The sequence below is a fragment of the Electrophorus electricus genome, chromosome 4 (assembly GCF_013358815.1).
Source record: "Electrophorus electricus isolate fEleEle1 chromosome 4, fEleEle1.pri, whole genome shotgun sequence".
NCBI classification, from domain to species: Eukaryota; Metazoa; Chordata; class Actinopteri; order Gymnotiformes; family Gymnotidae; genus Electrophorus; species Electrophorus electricus.
Genome location: NC_049538.1, coordinates 19,447,680 through 19,467,880, shown reverse-complemented (window position 1 = coordinate 19,467,880; position 20,201 = coordinate 19,447,680). Strand labels below are relative to the sequence as shown.

The following is a 20,201-nucleotide window of genomic DNA, read 5'->3' as shown; positions in this document are numbered from 1 at the left end:
TCATGGTATTCAACAAACGCAGGTTCATCCATCAGACTGCCAGTGAAGGGAGATTCATTACTCTAGAGGACACCCCCCCCCCCCCCCCCCCAACTCCAGAGTCCAGAGCAGCACGCCTTACACCCTTCCAGCCTGCGCTTGGCACTGCACACACTGATCCTTGGCTTGTGTGCAATTGCTTAGCCATGGAAACCAATTTCACAAAGCCCACCCTTCTTGTGCTGATGTTGCACCCAGAGGCATCCGGCCGCTCTATAGCATCGCTGGGCAGCTCCGCCCAGTAGCCCCAAGTTTGTGGACGTCCACCGTGTTGCTGTTGTCGCTCCTAGACACCCATGTTTCATAACAATAGCGTTTAGAGTTGACCTGGGCAGATGTAGCAGGGCTGCCGTCGCACCAGCCTGTGGAGAAGGCGGCGGCCTGAGCTCGTCATTACGACCAGCTCTGCTGCCAGCGTCTGTCTGTGGATGCTGTCGAAACACCTGAACTCAGTAATTAGGAGGGGGTGTCCACATACTTTTGGCCATACAGTGTATGAAAAGGCTAAAGGAAATGAATGGCACTTCAAAAGACATTACACAGGAACTGCACATGTATGCCTTGGAGAACTGCAGTATTCGTGCCATTGTTTGTGACTGAGTTATCAGTTCTTGTGTGTCTGCTTTACTGCAGGTCTGTGCTGAAAGTGACCTTCCCTGCTTTGCTGCTCCACTGTGATTGGTTGAGGACCATCAGGGGAGGACTGGTCCTGCCCCACCGGAAAGACATGTACATAGGAGGCAGAAGGAGACACCGAAGTGTGGAGCCCCTCCCTGCCACCTCCTCCTCCACCTGCTCCTCCTCCCCCCCTCCCCGTGGCAGTGCTCTGTGCTCGGGATGCACTCTCCCCTACACCCCCTGCCCTCCTCCCTGGTCCTGATACTGCATCGGGCTCCGTGAACATGTACAGAGACACCGGCCCCCTCTCCCAGCCCTTCCCCCCGCTGCACCTCCGCCTGCCGCTTCACAATGGCCACGCCTCCCCGGCTGAGCCCACCCTGTCCCGCATCTCTGTGCCCAAAATGGGTGTCCGGGCTCGCATCGCCGACTGGCCCCCAAGGAGGGAGCAGTCCCGGGAGTCGCTGCTGGAAAACGGGCAGGGCGCGACCTCGGAGAGCGGCAACGGGGAGGAGGGGCTTACTCGCGGCGGCCTGGCCCGCATGCCGCAGCGCCGAAGCAAAGACGCGGAGTTCCGGGAGGGGCGGAGCCTGAGGGATGTCCCGGGCTCCCCTCTGCGGTTCCGAGGACTGGGATTCGGCCCGTTACGCCAGCGTTCCAACAGCGAGATCACACTGAGCGAGCAAGACGACACGGAGGTGGAGGGCCGTCTGTTCCGGGTGTACGGCAGCACGTCGTCCATTGACGTGCAGGCCGTACCGGAGGAGAGCTTCTTCGACATGCTCACCCAGTTCCAGCAGGAGAGGCCGGACCAGCGCAGTGTGGCCCCCGCCAGGCTAGGGGAGCTGCTGCGCGCCCAGAGCTCGCCCGACTCCGCCTCCTCCGGCCCACTCACCCTCACGCCCACCCTGCGCACCGACGACCGGCCCGAGAGCCGCGTGCGCAAGAAGAGTGGCGGCACCGAGTCCTCGCTCGGCACCTCATCGCTCTTCCGGAAGCTCCGCAGCACCCCCCGAGCCGACACGGAGGCCCTGCGGTGCGATGGAGAGGAGGGCCGGACCCTGGACGGCCCCTCGCCCAAGCCATGGGTGTGCGTGCGGAGCTTCACGCACTACGACGCCCAGAGCGTCCTGTTCGACCTGCACGAGGCGGCAGCCCAACGCAGCTACGCCGCCCAGCGCCGCAACACAGCCACGGGCGCCTCCGCTGCCTCCTCGGCCTCCTCGGCCTCCGCCGTTTCCCTGCCTGTTTCCCGGGCCTTGGCCCTGGGCGGGGCCGAGCCCAGCTTCTCTAGCACGGATGACCTGAGCTGCAAGGACCTGGCAGAGGGGAGCGGCGGCGCCGGTCCGGACGCCTTGGAGCAGGCGGGGCTGGTGGCTCCAGGCTCCGCCCAGCAGCACCAGCTCCTGCTCAGCTGCCCCAACTTCCTAAACGAGACAGGCAGCTACGGGGAGCGCAACGTGAGCTTCCTGAGCTCGTGGGCAGAACGGGGAGAGGTGGGAGCCGGCGAGGCCCGCCTGTGGCCCCGGCGCACCAATGCCAGCGTGTCTGTGCTGGAGGTGGGGCTTGAAGAGCAAGCCTCGCGATTGGACAGGCTGCAGCAGCACTGCATAGAGCACGTTGACCTGGGAGCCAGATACTACCGCGAGTACTTCCACGGGAAAGGTAGCATGGATATTCAACACACACACACACACACACACACACACACACACACACACACACACACACACACACACACACACACACACACACACACACACACACACACACAGCCCTGCCATAACAAAAGAGTTTTCTTAAGAGTTAGCTATTGCTGTTAGGTGTCTTGTTTGGATAGGTGTAATTTTCATTTCATGTTTTCATTTTTTTTTAATTTCATGAAGACCTCTCATCATTTAGGTCATGATGATGAGTACTTTTTTCCCCTTTCTCTCAAATTTTGTTTTATTAATTATTATTATTTGATTAATTATTTTTACATTTTGGCATTCCCCATGTGTTCAGTTTCATCTTGCTTTCACGGCTTTTGTCTTTTTGCCTCGATGAGCAGCAGTAACTTCCATCACCCTGCAGCCGCCCTCACAGTGACAGTTCAGAGCACACTTCCCATCTGTCTCCCACATGGGCATCCAGCCGAAGGAAACTTCCCCTCTCCCCACCACACGCTCTGAAAATAACTTAATTGTCACTTTTTAGCTCGCATTAGCCGGAGCCCAGTGACGCGCGCCTCTCTGAAAGTCTAATGGTTAGCATTAGAATTCCAGAAATACATCTCCGGCGAGCAGCGTGGCGACAGGGTCCTTCGTCCTCTGAGCCCCGGGCCGTCTGCCGATATCATAAGCACACCAGTTCCCCGTAGCACCAGAGAGCAGCCACTCCCCCAGGCCCTTACATTCAGGATGTGGGCAGGACTGCACCGAGAGTTTGCGTTCAGAAAGGAGTGCTAATTTGCACTGTCATCTCGTACACTACAGCTGGTCATGGTTGCAGCCTACAGGAGATGGTTTTGGTATTGTCTAATCAGCAATCAGTAAATGTATTTACTTAACGAGGGCGGGAGGCCATGCCTCTTTGAGATAACGGAAGTTTCGCCCTGCTAGTAATTTAGTGCTGCTAAGGGAAAAGGTATTGGTGCGTGCGTGCGTGCGTGCGTGCGTGCGTGCGTGCGTGCAAGATCTCATATCTGCCCAGTCCACAGGATTCACTCACCTGCCATTTCCTGCCCTTTCAGTAGTGCTTACAGCACAGCAGAACCCACATCCCCGAGTAGAGTGGCCGGCCCGTAGACGAGGGGAAATGCCATGCCAATGTCATACAGGACACTCGGAAATGAGTCCCTGTTGGTATCACTTTGCCATAATTCGCTGCGGTCGCCCGTGTTGTCTAACAATCTGGAGCAAACGCAGAAAAAAAAGCTGCCTCCGGGAAGGAGTATGTTCTCCGTCTCGCTCCCCCGCCCGCCGCACGCGTGTGCGTACCCAAGGTCACTCAGACGGGGGGTTCTCGTGTTGACATCTTTCTTTCACGCCTTGTGTTGCGTCGGAATGGAACACTCATGGCGTTCAGAGCAGGGAGCTCGTCTGTGTTAACCAGCCGAACATTAAGCTCCGCTGTTCAGCTCAAAGTGACCTTATCAAGTTTAAAGTTGTTCCTAGCTAATCTCGCTCCTTTCTCCTCTCCCATCTTCCCATCGTCTCACACTCTCAGCTGTCTCGCTCCTCTCCCACTCTGGCTCCACGGTCAGCTTTGCTTTCATCCATCCCTCCCCTGTTCTACCATCCTTTGCTCTTTGCAATTCTTATGACAAATAAGGATCATAACAGTAACAGCAGCAGTTGCCAACCATCTCTCTCTCTCTCTTTCTCTCTCTCCCTCTCTACTCTAGAGCACTGGAGCTACTTTGGGACAGACGAGAAGTTGGGGCCAGTGGCTCTGAGTGTACGCAGAGAGAAACTGGAGGACACCAAAGATCTGAAGGACCAGTATCAGTACCGCATCATCTTCCGCACCAGCGAGGTGTGTATGAGAGAAGTGCGCGCGCGCGTGTGCGTCTGTGTGAGGAATAATGTAAGAAGCGATCAGGTTGCATTTTGGCCCTTGCTATACACGCTGGAGTCTAATCTGGGGTGTTGTCCTGCGCAGCTGTTGCTCAGCCCTGTGAGTTCACAGCCATTACTGGGGCTTTACTGGGACTTGTGCCTTGTATCTGTTCTTCTCTTCCCTTCTCTTCTTGAAAATGGAAATTAAATGATTGGTAACTAATATTAGTATCACTGTTACAAGTTTCAGGTTTGGTTTATTTGTCACATACATAGTCATACACAGTATAACTCGTAGTGAAATGGTTGAGAGTGCTCTGTCCAAACTGAGGAGAAAGAAAACAGGGGTGCATAGAGGAATATATATTCTATATATGTACAAAAATATATTAACAATGTATGTACAATATATGTATATTATGTTTATATACACAATGTACAATGTATATGGTTGTGTATATATCTTTGTACACAATGTACAGAATGTACAGATCCATGTACATTGTTAATAGCGTTACTAGCGCTTTTGTGTGGTGCAGTATTCTTGTCATTTGTGGGCTTAATGAAAATGTAGAGTTATTACTTGATATGTTGCTCCCAGTGCTAAAGGATGGAATGTTTAGAATGTTTTCAAGGCTTTTGCATACACTGGATTGGAGCATGTGCACACGCGTGCACTACTGACTCTCGGTTGACCTCAGTCTTAATGTGGAAATGAGGGAAGTCTTGAGTAAGCGTTCAGCTGAATTTTCTTTTCATTTGGCCCAATCAAGTCACAATGAGCCCAGGCAACAGGAAGACTCCTCACAGGAGAGGATTAAAGACAGACAAGGTTGATGGAGGAGCTAACGGAGGAAAGGGGTGTGTGTGTGTGTCTGTGCGTGTGTGAGAGAGAGCGAGAGAGAGAGAGAGAGAGAGAGAGGGAGGAAGAGAACATGCTGAGCTGTATTGTTATGGCCGTTGCTCTGCTTCCTTTAGCCGGCTTGCATGACTGCCTGGGCACATCATGATCACCTTGCCTGAACAATGCAGTGGCTTCAGTTCTGTGTCTCTGTCTCTCACACACACACACACACCCACACCCACCCAAACATCCACACCCTCACACACACACAAAGCCTTTGCCATCAGCTATAGTCTGTCTGAAAGAAACAGCTCCACGCACACTTCCACCCTCCTTTAGCCATTCACTCCCACTGAAACTGCTCTGAATGAAGCAGCAGAAACGCTGGCGCGAACCTCCAGGGTCAGAGGTGAGGCAGAGGGCAGGGCTGTCTGGGTGATCGGGCACGCGTCATCCTCAAGCCTCATCCGTTTGGGGAGCCGTCACAGCCCTGACGCAGGTGCCTCAGGACGGCACGTTAGGAGCCTCTCGCGTTCGGTCACACCATTACACACCCTGGTGGAATACAGCAGCGGATGATTTATGGAGAAGGATGAACTACGGCTCCCACGAGGCTGAGCGCGTGAGAGAGAGCGAGAGAGTGAGTGGGATGTGTCCTGTAGCCTGGCATTAAAGTAGATGTAGTGGGGAAATGGCACCACGCTGTGGATGCTGTGAGCTAAACAGCTGCATCTCACAGCCAGAGAGAGAGAGAGAGCACCGTTCTCACTGCGTCACATGCAGACCTGACATGGTACAGGAGGATTATAGTGAGCTATGTAATATTTTTGTCAATTTGTTGTTTTGTCTTCTCTCTCTCTCTCTCTCTCTCTCTCTCTCTCTCTCTCTCTCTCTCTCTCTCGCTGCGTCCACATGTCGCTGTAGCTGGTGACCTTGCGCGGTTCAGTGCTGGAGGACGCCGTTCCCTCCACGGCGAGGCATGGCACGGCGAGGGGCCTCCCCCTGAAGGAGGTGGTGGAGTATGTGCTCCCCGAGCTGAGCGTCTCCTGTCTGCGCCTGGCGCTCAACACCCCCAAAGTCACCGAGCAGCTCCTCAAACTGGACGAGCAAGGGGTGAGGCGCGGGACACCGTGCATTTCTCTGGTCTTCTTCTGGCTTGTCCATTCAGAGAATTGAGGGGACATTTCTGTTCAGCAAGCGCTGCCTTTAGCCAACATCATCCATCTAGCTGAGCAGTCCTGCCCGGCTAAACACCTGCCTGTCACGTTTATATTTGAAACTAAAGGGGCTCATACGTATAATGCTAAAAAATGTTAAATCCAAAATGCTTATGGTTTGTATTTCTGTTCTGGAGTTTCATACTGTGGTCTCTTCAATGTTTTGGCTCTGTGTGTGTGTGTGTGTGTGTGTGTGTGTGTGTGTGTGTGTGTGTGTGTGTGTGTGCGCCCCCGTAGTTGAGCCAGAAGCACAAGGTGGGCATCTTGCTGTGTCGGGCAGAGCAAAGTACGGAGGAGGAGATGTATAACAATGAGGAGGCCACGCCTGCCTTCAGCCAGTTCCTGCAGCTGCTGGGGGACACGGTTTGTCTGAAGGGCTTCAGCAAGTACGCTGCCCAGCTCGACACCAAGAGTGAGTGGTGCACACACGCGCACACTCACACACACTCACACACACACACACACACACACACACACACTGCATGTCTGAAGGGCTTCAGCAAGTACGCTGCCCAGCTCGACACCAAGAGTGAGTGGTGCACGCACGCGCACTCACCCTCACCCACACACACTCACACACACACACACACACACACACACTGCATGTCTGAAGGGCTTCGGCAAGTACGCTGCCCAGCTCGACACCAAGAGTGAGTGGTGCACGCACGCGCACTCACCCACACACACACACACACACACACACACTGCATGTCTGAAGGGCTTCGGCAAGTACGCTACCCAGCTCGACACCAAGAGTGAGTGGTGCGCGCACACACACACACACACACACACACACACTCACACACACACATGCGCACACACACACAGACACACACACACACACACACACACACACACACTGCATGTCTAGAGGCCTTCGGCAAGTACGCCGCCTAGGTCAACACCAAGAGTGAGTGGTGCGCGCACACACACACACACACACACACACTGCATGTCTCGAGGGCTTCGGCAAGTACGCCGCCTAGGTCAACACCAAGAGTGAGTGGTGCGCGCACACACACACACACACACACACACACACACACACACACACACTCACACACTGCGTGTCTGAAGGGCCTGTTTATATGTGAATAAATTGTACAATAAGTGCAGATTCACCTGGTGGCTCATTGAAAAATCAGTAATTGACCCTCCTAAAACACCAAGGATGATGTTGCAGCATGCACACACAACACGCACATGCGCGCGCACACACACACGTGCACACGCATGCCTGCATGAGGACACGGGAAACTGTGTGTTCTGCGTCACTTCTATTGACTGAGAAGTTGAGATTTCACTGCAGCTAGTTTACTAATGATCTCATTAGTCAGGAAGGCTGGGCATGACTCCACAACATGGGCAACCTCATACCCAGCCTTCACCATCAGTAATACGTGTGTGTGTGTGTGTGTGTGTGTGTGTGTGTGTGTGTGTGTGTGTGTGTGTGTGTGTGTTTTGAACAGCGGACTCCACTGGGACGCACTCCCTCTATACCACCTATCAGGGCTATGAGATCATGTTTCATGTTTCTACACTGCTTCCATACATGCCCAGTAACCCCCAGCAGGTAAGAAACACCTCAGTACACACACACACACACACACACACACCAACAGCCAGAGGCTTTGCCCAGAGTGGGTGTGCCCCCTTCCATCTCCCTCCTGGCCACCACAGCGCTGTCTTCTCTGTCCCAAGCACACGGCGTGGCGCTCTGTCGGAGCGCTGAACACGCTGGAAGGACTTTGGTTTGAGCCTGTGCGCTTGTTTGCATTGCAGTGGTATGCAGTCAGTCCAGGTGTCTGTCTCCTTTCGTTTTCTGCCTTTGTGGGCTTGTTCTGTGAGGCTTCTTTGTTCTCTCTTTCCTCTCTCTCTCTCTCTCTCTCTCTCTCTCTCTCTCTCTCTCTTCGTTGATGTCCAGTGCCGATCAGAGCAGGGTGTGGTTCACTCGCCATGTTTTCATATTTTCATGATCTTAATAACACAGCCGTGGTGTACCGCCATCCGTACAAGCCATCTCTCCCTCTGGGTGTTTGTGTCTGTGCGTGCGCATCTTTGAGCGTGCGTCTTTTTACCTTTTGGTGTGCGTTTGTGCCTCTGTGTAAGGAAAGATTCCCCATTTTCCATAACCCTGTCCCTCCGGTCCCACCATCTGCCTTGTCTGGGTCTGGTCGTCCTCCCTGACGGCCCCGGGGCACGTTTCTCAGAAGGAGTGACACGGAGTCAGAGACATTAAGAAGCACGCAGACTTTATTCAGAGATACATGAGTAAATATAGATGGCAAAGCAGATGAGTAAGCGGAAATATGTAAATGACAGCAGGTACAACGTGTTCGGACGTGATGGAATATGCAGTATTAGAAATGAGAAAGCCGTCTGTCACTAGCTCAGACCATATTTGACATAGCCTTTCACCTAAAAATAGACATGCCATCATGACCGAGGATAGATCTTTAATACGGCTGGACAGACAAGACTACTGTACAGGCAAGGAAATCCCACTCTATGGATTTTTTTTTTTCATCTTGATGTGTATAATAATTAATAGCTGAGTGTCTTTGTGTTCCACTCTACTTTTCACATACTGAAAGCTGCCATAACGTGCCTTATATTGAAACCGCGTGCGTGCGCGCTTGTGACCCATATACACTGTCCCATGTATGCTGAATGCTCTTAGGCTGTACTAGGAGGTGCCTGCAGAGGGCAATGTTTAGCTACTGACCGGCTCATCTAGCTCATGTGTGCCTTTCCCCACTGTGTCACATGGGAAGGGGGTGGAGAGATCTGGAGAGGAATGCCACAAGGCTGGGTGGGTAAACAACAGCCTTGCACAGTCTCTCTGGTCACATTGGACAGACAGAGCACTAGAGTCAGCTTTTTTTGTCTGAATGCGTGTGTGTGTGTGTGTGTGTGTGTGTGTGTGTGTGTGTGTGTGTATGCATGCTTGCGTGCGAGAGAGAGGAGGAGAGAATGAGTCTCAGTGTGTGAGCGAGCTCTAAGGTGGCTCATCCAATGGATGCCCTCCCGCCACTGCAGAGGAACGGGTGGCGGCCGGCTCTCCACGTGGAGACCTGTCACGTTCACACATGCAGACAGACACACGGAACCATCTCTCTTGATACCGCTGCATAATGCACAGGTCTTTCACTTTCACGCACGTTTTCACTGTGTGGTCAGATTCACCTAGGTTGCCCCCCCCCCCTCGTTATCAGAACAAATTATCACACGCGGCCAGCGATCAGCGGCTATCGCGAGCCATGCTTCCAGCCGCACAGCTGATCGTGTCGCGGAGGACAGGACGGGGAGTGTGTTATGTAGGGCAGCGTTGTATTTGCATTGTGTTTTTCAGCTCTGCAACCAGAGCAAGGAAAACCTCTTGCAGAGTGTGCTTATGGCTCCAGCACGCACACACACACACACACACACACACACACACACACACGTGCGCGCGCGCACTCTTTCTCTCCTCTCTGATACTCACACACACGCGCGCACGCACTCTCTTTCTCTCTTCTCTGATACTCACACACACACTCACTAGCGGAGCTCTGCTGAAATGCTCCTCTCCTCTTTCTCTGTTTCTCTCTTGTTTTCCCTCTTTAATATCTTGCCAGATTGAGGGCTCCGCTCCCTCTAGGAGACCCTTTTCTCTCTTCTTTTTGTTTTTCTTTGTGTGTGTGAGCATCACTGCCTGTGCAGGTCCACATCTCTCCACTCTCACCGTCTCTCCCTCTCGTCCCTCACCAGGGCATCGTCTCTCTCTCCTCTCTCCTCGTGTTTGTTTGCTCTAGGTTCATTCGTTCGCACGTCCGCCTGTTCAGTTGCTTCTCTTTCGCTCTCTCTCTCTCTCTCTCTCTCTCTCTCTCTCGCTCTCTCTCTCGCTCTCTCTTTCTCAGCTGTTAAGGAAGAGGCACATCGGGAATGATATAGTCACCATCATATTCCAGGAGCCGGGCGCGCTCCCCTTCACGCCCCAGAACATCCGCTCCCACTTCCAGCACGTGTTCGTCATTGTGCGCGTGCACAACCCCTGCTCAGAGAGCACCTCCTACAGGTAAGCAGTCACTCTCCTCACAGAGCCCGCTTCAGGACAGCTCTACGGCTACGCAGGTTGCCATAGCAACTCGGCTCTGACAGCAGTTGCCATGGATACTACACATTACCTTGGCAGACTTTTTTTTTCTCTTTCTTTCGGGTTTTTTTTTTTTTTTTTTTTTTTTTTTAAGCGCATCACAAATTTGCCATTTTGGTGTCAGAGGCATTGCCACTGGTCTTTTAAACTTTGACGTGGTGTACCTGATGGTCTCGGTCCTCTGTCTCTCTCTCTCTCTCTCTCTCCCTCCTCCCCTTCCGGCGCGCTCTCTCTCTCTCTCTCTCTCTCTCTCCCTCCTCCCCCTCCGGCGCTCTCTCTCTCTCTCTCCTTTCTGCCAATCTCTGACAGCGTGGCCGTGACGCGCATGAAGGACGTCCCGCATTTCGGCCCACCCCTGCCGCCCGGCGGCATCACCTTCCGCGACCCGGCCACCTTCCGCACCTTCCTGCTGGCCAAGGTGATCAACGCCGAGAACGCGGCGCACAAGTCGGAGAAGTTCCACGCCATGGCCACGCGCACCCGCCAGGGTTACCTGCGCGACCTCGCCGAGAACTGCGTCAGCTCCACGCCGCTCGACACGGCCGGCAAGCTCAACAACCTCATCTCGCTGGCCTCCAAGCGCCGTGAGAGGGTCCGGGCGCGCGAGGGGGCGGAGCTGGGCGCGGCGGCAGCGGCAGTGGCCTGGCGCGTGGTGGCCCAGGACTTCGGCGGAGGCACCGCCGAGCTGCCGTGCGTGCTGGCCATCTCCGGCGAGCATGTGGTGCTGGCGGACTGCTCCACCAAGGAGGTGGTGTTCAACTGTTTCTGCGCCGACGTCATCGGCTGGACGGCCGAGAGGCTGGCCCTCAAGATCTACTACGGGCGGGGCGACCATGTGGCCGTGCGTGTGCCGGAGGGCGGGGCCCAAGACATCAGAGAGGTGGTCCAGAGGCTGAAGGTACAAACCTGGCTTTCTGTTATTCCATTCGTGAAGGGCTTTATCTCCGTTAGCCACAGTCGTTGTCTACTGTCTTACTTTTGCATTGGAAATGTGATTCGAGACAGACGTCTCCCACGGACATGCTGACTCTCTTTTGTGCCACACACAACCCGTCCCCCCCACCCACCGCTAATAGGCACTGACCACGGGCTGCGAGACGGTCGACATGACGCTCAGGCGCAACGGCCTGGGCCAGCTGGGCTTCCACGTGCGGCTGGATGGCACCGTCTCCGAGGTGGAGGAGTACGGCTTCGCTTGGCAGGCAGGGCTCCGGCAGGGCAGTCGCCTGGTGGAGATCTGCAAGGTCGCCGCGGTGACGCTCACCCATGAACAGATGATCGACCTGCTGCGCACCTCCGTCACAGTTAAGGTGGTCATAATACCACCCTTTGAGGAGGGCGGGGCCCGCAGGTGAGCCAATGGAAATGCCTGGGTGTGAAGTCGCCGTGAGGCGCCGGACCGATGGCCGATTTCTTAGGAAAGACGAGCCTGGTTTTCATCTGGATGCCGCCATGCACAGAGCTGGTTCTCGGTCACCCTTGTGCCTAGAGCCTGTAGGACACTTCCAGTAGCTTCGGAGTGTCTGGCCACACGAGCCGCAAATGCACGGTTCAATCAGCAGTTACCTGAGTCGCACAGACCATCGTCTAGACCTGCAATTAAAACCCGTCCAGGTCCCCCCGCGCAATCCGCCCGTCACGGCAGAATCAGAATAAATCGCAACCCCGAGCACACACCGAGTGCTACACACACTGAAGGACCACGGCGGTCAGCAGCGTCTGTTTGAGCCTGTCCTCTGAAAGATGGCTTGTGTGCTGAGCTTTACGTACCGCTGGTCTCTGACTGCTGTTTATTCACCACGTTGTGCAGTCGGAATGGATTAGATGTTACAGAGAAGGTCCTTGTCTTCATTAGTGCTAGTCTGTGCTCTCTAGTATGCGCGCCCGTGTGCACACACACACACACACACACACACACACACGCCAGATTTTGTGACAGTAGGCAGACACTCAAGTTCTCGGGGGAGCAGCGAGTGGGAGTGTTGGAGCTAGGGGAGACAGAAATGGAGAAAGTGAGAAGACGAGAGGAGAGAGGGATGAAGAGGGAAGGAGCACGCTCAAGCTGTGTAAAGAGGAGAGGGGAAGGAAACTGTTTAAAGCGGTACACAGATGTCATTACTTGTAGCGTGCGCCTGTCTTTCTTTAGCAGCATCTGCCTTCATTCTTCATACACACACACACACACACACACACACACACACACACACAGTGTGGGTATGGAGTCTGTGTGTGTTTGTGCGTCTGTGCAGCACTTAAAGCATGTAATCATGGGCCTGTTCTGCTGAAGGGGCTCGAAAGAGCCTAATTGCTCAGCAGTGGGGTTGGTAACACACTCTCGTGCCATATGGGGGTTTGTGTAGCACTTTAATTACACAACTGAACTCCTTTGAAATTCTCCCTCTTCCTGTCCCTCTTCTTAAATCCACACGTACCCACCCACACTGGCGCACGCACACGCCTATGATGAGAACCCCAACCCCGAAATGTGGTTGAGCGATGCTGTTCATCAGGTGACTCTAGTCCTGCAGCTCGTCTGTTCTAACGCGGGCTGCCTGTGCAGGTCCACGTCTCTCCACTCTCATCGTCTCTCTCTCTCTCTCTCTCTCCGCTCTCCTCGCGGTTATTTGCACTAGGTTCATTCGTTCACACTTCCGCCTGTTCAGTTGCCTCTGTCTCTCTCTCTCTCTCTCTCTCTCTCTCTCTCTCCCTGTGTGTGTGTGTGTGCGCGTGCATGTGTGCGCGTTACTGTTAAAGAGCGCCAGGGAAACAGATTGCATGAGATTAAAGCTTGGAATCTGGGGAAACGGACACAAAAATAAATAAATAAATAAATAATAAGGTGATTAATCTAAAATGGGGTTGTGTGTGTGTGCGCGCGCGCGCGTCGGCAGTGAGCCACCGAGGGAAGTGGTGGTGAGTCTGCACATATCGGACGTGTCTGAACACATCTTCGGTGAAATCCACAAGTAGGCGGGTGTTAAAGATACCGCCCCTCCCCCTTCCCCCGCCTCCACCGCTCCTTCTCTCTGTCCCGCTCCGAGTGTCATCATAGTGTAGCTGGAGGGAGAGAGACGTACACAGATTAGGAGGCGCAGGCAGAAGCTGGAAAGTGAGCGCACGCGCCGTTTGTGCGAGCGTGCGTGCGCACGGCCGTCGGGATCTCGTCTGCCGTCCAGCTGTTCGGGGCGGCGGGTCAGATGGCACAGCGGTGGCGGTCTGGTCCATCCTGCTGCTCACAGACAGGTTAGTGCCGACCAGCGGGAGAGACCGGGGAAAAGGAAACAAAGAGACGCTAGACGAGCAGGACAAGAAGAGTTTGTCCCAGTGGGCATGGAGAGACCATGCGGGACGGCGGGATGCGTGGAGAGACGGGCAGCTAGCAGAGGAAGGGCCGTCTGTGCAGAGAGCTGATGCAGACTTTCTGCTGCTATATTTCATGGGTTTTTTTCAGGCTTGCATCCAACTGTGGCTTTTGGTCCATTTTATTACGTTGTATTTATGAGTTCTCTGGCTTTTTATTTATTTTTTTGTCCTCTGTGCTATTACGGTGATGGGTTTGAAATACAGTCTGTCTCTGTTCTGAAACTTTGTGGGCAAGTAATCATTTCATAGTTGGCACACAGCATTCAGACAGAACAGAACAGAACAGAGATGTTTTTGCAGGCTGTTGTATTGGTGGGTTAGGCTAAAAACATACGCCTCAGGGAATTACCTGAATTGAACTGTGTGTGTGTGTGTGTGTGTGTGTGTGTGTGTGTGTGTGTGTGTGTGTGTGTGTGTGTTCGCTTCTGCCTATGTCAGCATTGCTGATCAGTGATGCTGCATAATTTGTGTAAAGCAGTATTGAGGGTTAATGTGTCCCTCAGAACCCACCGTGTACCAGGGACCGTTTTAGTAATCCTGTCCTGTCTTGTCCTTTCCTTTCCTGTCATGTCCTCTCCTGTGCTACAGAGAACAATAATATGCAGCACATAATAGAGACAGAAGCTGATAAAATATGCATGCCTTTCTGTGTGTGCTCAGTAGAGGAGTAGTGCTGATCCGTGGTGTAGTCCTGTTCAGTACTGGTGGCGTAGTCCTGTTCAGTATTGGTGGAGTTCAGTGTCCTGAGTGGTTGCAGTGTTGACATGTGGTCAGGCCCTGGTTAAGTGCACAGCCCACACGGTCCCCCGCTGGGACAACAACTTCATATTCCTTCTCTCTCACAGACACACACACACCCTCACACCATTCCAGAACGGAAAGACAGTCCTGCATAATTAGCGTGGGGAACAGGCGCATCCTTTACCTCGACTGCCTGCTTTAGGCAGGAGGGCTGCTGTACCCATGATGGTTAGGCTCTTCACCCTCGCCTTCTGTTAGGTCATAACTGTAAGTCGCTTTGGATAATAGAGTCAGCTAAATGCCTGAAACCACAGTTAGCGCAGGTGCCGTTGCTAGGGTCCTGCGCTGGGCCGGCCTGTGCAGGCGGCAGCTTTTCTGGAGGAAGCAAAGCTGCAAAGTGGATAAGGAGAGACCCCATCGGCACTGTCCACACAGGCGCCGGGACACAGACAGCGGACTCCGGTTTCCAGCTGTCAGCAGAAAACGATCCACAGGATGTGAGCCTGAAGCGTCTGCCCCTCGTCCTGCCTCTGAGAGCGGCTGGAGACAAAGGGCACCTGGCGTTCAGGGGACTAGTTCAGCACTCCGTGGGGCTGAGGGGTTTAGTCGGGGCACCGTTCAAGGTTGCAGCTCGTTCCCGGCTTACAGCCGCGGCTGAACCTGCACAGTCATTCATATTTGGTATTTCATTTCAAATCTTGTCTTTTGTTTCAAAAAAAATGTTCAATAATTTCCATAATCAGTTTGCTGGTACTGCTGAGCATGCTAATTTGTGTGTGTGTGTGTGTGTGTGTGTGTGTGTGTGTGTGTGTGTGTGTGTGTGTGGGGGCTGCACAGAGGAGTATGAGATGAAGACTCTGGAGACGGCAGTGGAAGCAGAGCCCGTGGCGGCAAGCTACCGTTCTAGCCAGCGCACTCCGGCGTGGCGTTGGGACAGCCCTCCCACGGCACACAGCGGACCCTCCACCCAGCGCTGGACGCCCCCAGGACCCACGCCGGCCCATGGCCGCACGCACAAGCCCCTGGTGCCCATCGCCTACCGTGAGCCCCAGCACGTACCCGCTAAGAGGTTAGACATCCAGCAGTCACAGTGGAATTACAGCTCCAAATCTTTTGGCTATCTTGTGTTGACTCTAGTGTGATATGTGGTTGAGTAAGTAGTCACATTATTGTGAGACTGTGTGACTAGTCACATCATTTTTCCTGTTTCAAACACTGAACTTCCTGTCTGCACCTCTCACCGGCCAGTCTGTCTCCTCTCGCTTAGGCCTGTCAGTTACCCCGAGAACCAATACAGCGTGTCTCCAGTAGGGGGCGACAGATCGCTGCCATACCGCAACCCGTCAGCCAGTTTCTCGAGCCCTGGTTCGAGCCTCAGCGCCACAGTGCTGGGGGTCCCAGGACTAAGTGGCCCCTTCGTCCGATACAAGCCCTCCCCAGACAGGCAAGCACACCTCTCCAACTCCTGCACCAAAAACCCACCCATCGTCCCAGGGTAGCAAGAAGCCCAAAAAACACACCAACCCCCCAGCTTGATAAGGGAGTACCACAGGGTATGAAATCCGAGAAATGGATCGTTGGGGATGTGGAGACAGTTTAAGGTGCAATTATAATGAGTGAATGTGATGTCAACCTCGTGTGTCTGTGTGTGGGTGTATGGACTGGCAAGACAAACAGTGCTGAGCAATCCCTTAGACTTGCAGCCATTGTCTATGCATGTGTACACGTGCACACATGGGTGTGATAGGAGGTTAAAGCATGTACAGACATTTGTGGAGTGTTTTGTGTGTGTGTGTGTTTGTGTGTTTCCCTGTTGAACTGGAGAAACATGTTCTTTGAGGTCAACAGGATATAAAATAACTGTTAGAATACACTGTAGCTGTGGGTTAAATGGGTATTAATTATGTTCTTTACAGTTTGTGGGTATAATTAGGGGTTTATGTGCGTTTTCAGTTGTTATTTCATATATTTGTGGTTATTTAGAAAATGATTGGTCTTTGATTGGTATGTGCTGGTTTCTTGCATGCAGCTGGGAGAACGCCTTTTCCAAAATGGCTTTCACATTGCAAATTTGCACTCTTCAAATATTCATAGGAACTCCAGAAGCGACAGGAGAACACTCCAGCTAAGTCTTTGTGTGCCGCAGCGTTAGGAAAGCCATTTCCACAGTATGCTGGAATAATACCTTCTTTCGTTCTGTTTGTTTTAGGTTTTGACACTAAGTTGCCACATTAGCTTACGCTTATACTCTATGGCCCCCACGGCACACTCGACAGCAGAGCTGTGGGCTAGAAGTGTTAGGAAAAGCCACTAGAGTGGTGGCCTCTAGAGAGGAGGCCACACACACACTGTGTCTGCTCAGTGAATGAAATGGACACTCAATCCAGTCGCTTGTAAATAAATAAGACCTCCCCCGTTTCTTCACTCACTCGGAGATACACAAACAGCACTTCTCCTGCCGTCCACTTGGACACGTGGACTTTGTGTGTATGTCAGCGGTAGAGTCCAGGGCAGCGAACACGTGAGGCCGCTAGTGACAAACTTAAGGATTTACATACAGGTTTCTCTTGCGGTTTCTCATTGCGTGTGTGTGCGTGTGCGTGCGTGTGCGTGTGCATGCGTGCGTGCGTGTGCGCGTGTGTGCGTGTGCGCGTGTGCGTGTGTGTGTGTGTGTGTGAGAGTAGGTTTGGCTCGGCCCCTCGCTCTCTCCAGCCTTTTGAAGCCCATCTGACCTTGGATGGCTCCAGTGTGGATTCTTCATCTGGCTTCACCAGCCAGGAGAGCACTATGGAGCGCAGCAAGACAGGTACACACACACACACACACACACATATAACAAGTACACTAACACATGTTTGTCCTCATGCAAACAGCTACATATAGACATCATCAGACCGAACAGCGCGTAATGATTTGATTCTCAGCCAGCAGAATTGCCAGGAACAGTCTTTGACTGAAGTGGGTTCATTCTGCCCTCTGCTGGTTAAGTAAAGGACTTTTCCTCCTCCTACTGAGGAGCCCTGTTAGTTCATCATTATTCCAAAATGTAAAACACATATTTCATTTGTCTAAAATCTAGTTTTAAAACTGTTATTACCAGTACTGTGTTTTAGTACTATTACTTCTTCCAAAAAACGTCTGTAGTAACTGAGAAAAGAAAAACATCAAAAGAACAGAAGAATTGCTGCTAAAGCTGACTCTCTGTGTTTGGGTTTGTCCGTTCTTTCTTTTCCCCTTCAGTGTTGCTGCAGTTGCTACGTGAAATGTTTGAAATGGTATAATGGCTGGTTAATCTGGTGGAGGAAGCAACCACATTCTGTTTTGTTTGTTACAGAGAGATTTAACAAGAACTGTAATTCATGAATTTAGCACTTCTTTTTCCATACTAGACTTAGTGTGTGTGTATGTGTGTGTGTCTCTCTCTCACACACACACACACACACACAGACAGACAGACAGTTGAGCTTACTTTATGTAACTGTTGCTTCATGCGTATGCATATTTTTTATGCAGCCATACTTGGTCATGGTCATGGTCATGGTCAGTGCGGAACATTTCATTGTTTGTGAGTGTGCTCACGTGTCTGTGTGTTTGTGTCTCACAGAGCCCATGTGGCATGTCCCAGCTTCGTCTCGCAGTGTTTCAGCAGGCGGAGCTCAGAGACGACAGACTCGTCAGGACATGCAGGGGAAGGACTCACCTAACCGCCATTCAAAGGTAAGAGGTCAGCTTCAGCCATGGAGTTACCATAGCAACCCCATGGCCACCATCTGTTACTAAATCTTTGTGTCTATATAGACACTGTATTTTTAAAAAGAAGTTTGGCTGATGTATTTATTGGACTACAATACTTGGACATGTTTCTTTGCTGTAGAAGCAGCTTTGATAAGATCCACAGATCTATAATAAAAAATACAGTTCTCAGAGGATGAGACGTGTCTTTTATGGTAAAGATATTTTCAAATTCCTAGGTATATACTTATCACTTGTTTTGTCTTTTACTGTTGACATGTTTGTTTGGTTTTTTTTGTAAGTCATTCTGGATAAAAGCATCTGACAACTCTACAGTTTTACAGATTTTACTGGGTAATAACTCCCTCTCTTTCTCTTTTACACTCTCTTGCCCGCTGTGCCTTCCCCTCTCTCTCTCTCTCTCTCTCTCTCTCTCTCTCTCTCTCTCTCCCTCTCTCTCTCGGCGGCCCACCCAGGGTGAGGCTCAGTACTCCAGCCACTCCAGCAGTAACACGCTGTCCAGCAACGCCTCCAGCAGCCATAGCGACGAGCGCTTGTTTGACGGGGTTGGTGTCAGCACCTCCAGTGCCCTGAGCGACCCCTCCGACCCCGACCCCATGAGCAAGGGGGGCTCCAGCGACAGCGGCATAGACGCGGCGGCGCTCTCCGCGCCCAGCGCCAAGGTGACCAGGATGAGCCGTAGCAACGCGGGCACGCCCCGCAAGAGCCTCCACGGCAGCGGCCTGCAGGAGCTCTCCTCCACGGCGCCCTGGCCTGGAGGGGAGGGACGCAGGAGAGAGTCATCACCCGTCGCGCCAGCCTCGGCCAATCAGGGCAAGGGTTGCCGCACGCGCACCTTCCACCCGCCTGGGTCGGCCAGTGCGGACAGCTTCAAACCGAGGTGAGGGAGAGAGAGAGAGATGTATGGGGGGGGGCGGGACAGGACAGGAAAGAGCGAGACACAGAGTGAGTATTGTAGCAGGAACATAAGTGGAGCATAGTGCAATATTATAATGAGTCATCACTCTCTCACATGCTCACACACAGGCAGGGATCCAGTTCAACAGTATTAACGTTTTTAACGTTATACCGATATCGTTATACCGATATGCTCTTTTGGCTTCTGGAACAGCAGTGCACGAGGCAATTTAACCTGCAGAGATTGCTTTTAAGCATTCAGCATTTAAGCTTTGAATCCTGTGACCAGATGGCAAATACATGCATGTTTATGTATGCGCGTATATGTGCGTGCGTGTGTGTGTGTAGAGCATGCTACACCCCTCAAGGCTACAAGACCCCTGCTATGGCTGATAAGCCCAAGCCTTTTAGAGCTTCCACCACGCCCACTTCAGGCTCCATCCAGCTATCCACCTCCGCCCCCAAGTCCTTATATGGTAAAAGCAAGTCAGGTGCCTGGCACCAAGAAGAGGCCAGCCCAGCAGTCATCACCTGTGCCTCTAGTACACCGGACAGCAGCAGCAGCAAGTATGTACGAGTGGCCCTGCTCGCATGCACGTCGGGAAAATGCGTTGTGTTGTATTGCTCATTTGCTCATTTGCTTGTGCGCGCGTTTGTGTGTGCCTGCCCTTGTACCCATCCAGACAGGTGGACACGAACAGCAAGAACGTGTTTGGGCAGCCTCGTCTAAGGGCCTCTCTGAGGGACCTGCGATCGCCCCGCCGGCCTCCTCACAAGAGCACTATCGAGGATGACCTGAAAAAACTCATCATCATGGACAACCCCGCAGAGACGCCACAGCAGGAGTCTGTGAGTGCGCTCACACCTGCACAGATATCCCACAAACCCCAAGTCACTATACTGCAACGCACAGATGCCTACCAAAGAAACTTTCTCAATAAAACACCAACTCCAGATAAGTTTGAGAAAGGAACTAGACGTTTGTTCTGAGACTGCTGGAAATGTTCTGAGACTGTTCGCGTGTGTGTGTTTGTGAACGCGTGCGTGCTGCA

General features: G+C 52.7%; 1 protein-coding gene across 3 annotated transcripts in view; it reads left to right on the top strand.

Moving 5' to 3' along the window:
* Window positions 1-20,201, top strand: part of sipa1l3 (signal-induced proliferation-associated 1 like 3) — a 52,942-nt gene that overhangs the window by 29,636 nt on the left and 3,105 nt on the right. For all 3 annotated transcript variants that reach the window (XM_035525334.1, XM_035525335.1, XM_035525336.1), the window contains 15 exons: window positions 673-2,322; window positions 4,046-4,176; window positions 5,968-6,156; window positions 6,498-6,672; window positions 7,730-7,833; window positions 10,160-10,317; window positions 10,705-11,293; window positions 11,472-11,746; window positions 15,326-15,568; window positions 15,767-15,943; window positions 17,184-17,305; window positions 18,104-18,216; window positions 18,708-19,132; window positions 19,498-19,716; window positions 19,833-19,998. In XM_035525334.1, the coding sequence (XP_035381227.1) occupies window positions 942-2,322; window positions 4,046-4,176; window positions 5,968-6,156; window positions 6,498-6,672; window positions 7,730-7,833; window positions 10,160-10,317; window positions 10,705-11,293; window positions 11,472-11,746; window positions 15,326-15,568; window positions 15,767-15,943; window positions 17,184-17,305; window positions 18,104-18,216; window positions 18,708-19,132; window positions 19,498-19,716; window positions 19,833-19,998 (4,467 nt within the window). In that variant the 5' untranslated portion in view covers window positions 673-941. The remainder of the gene's footprint in view (window positions 1-672; window positions 2,323-4,045; window positions 4,177-5,967; window positions 6,157-6,497; window positions 6,673-7,729; window positions 7,834-10,159; window positions 10,318-10,704; window positions 11,294-11,471; window positions 11,747-15,325; window positions 15,569-15,766; window positions 15,944-17,183; window positions 17,306-18,103; window positions 18,217-18,707; window positions 19,133-19,497; window positions 19,717-19,832; window positions 19,999-20,201) is intronic.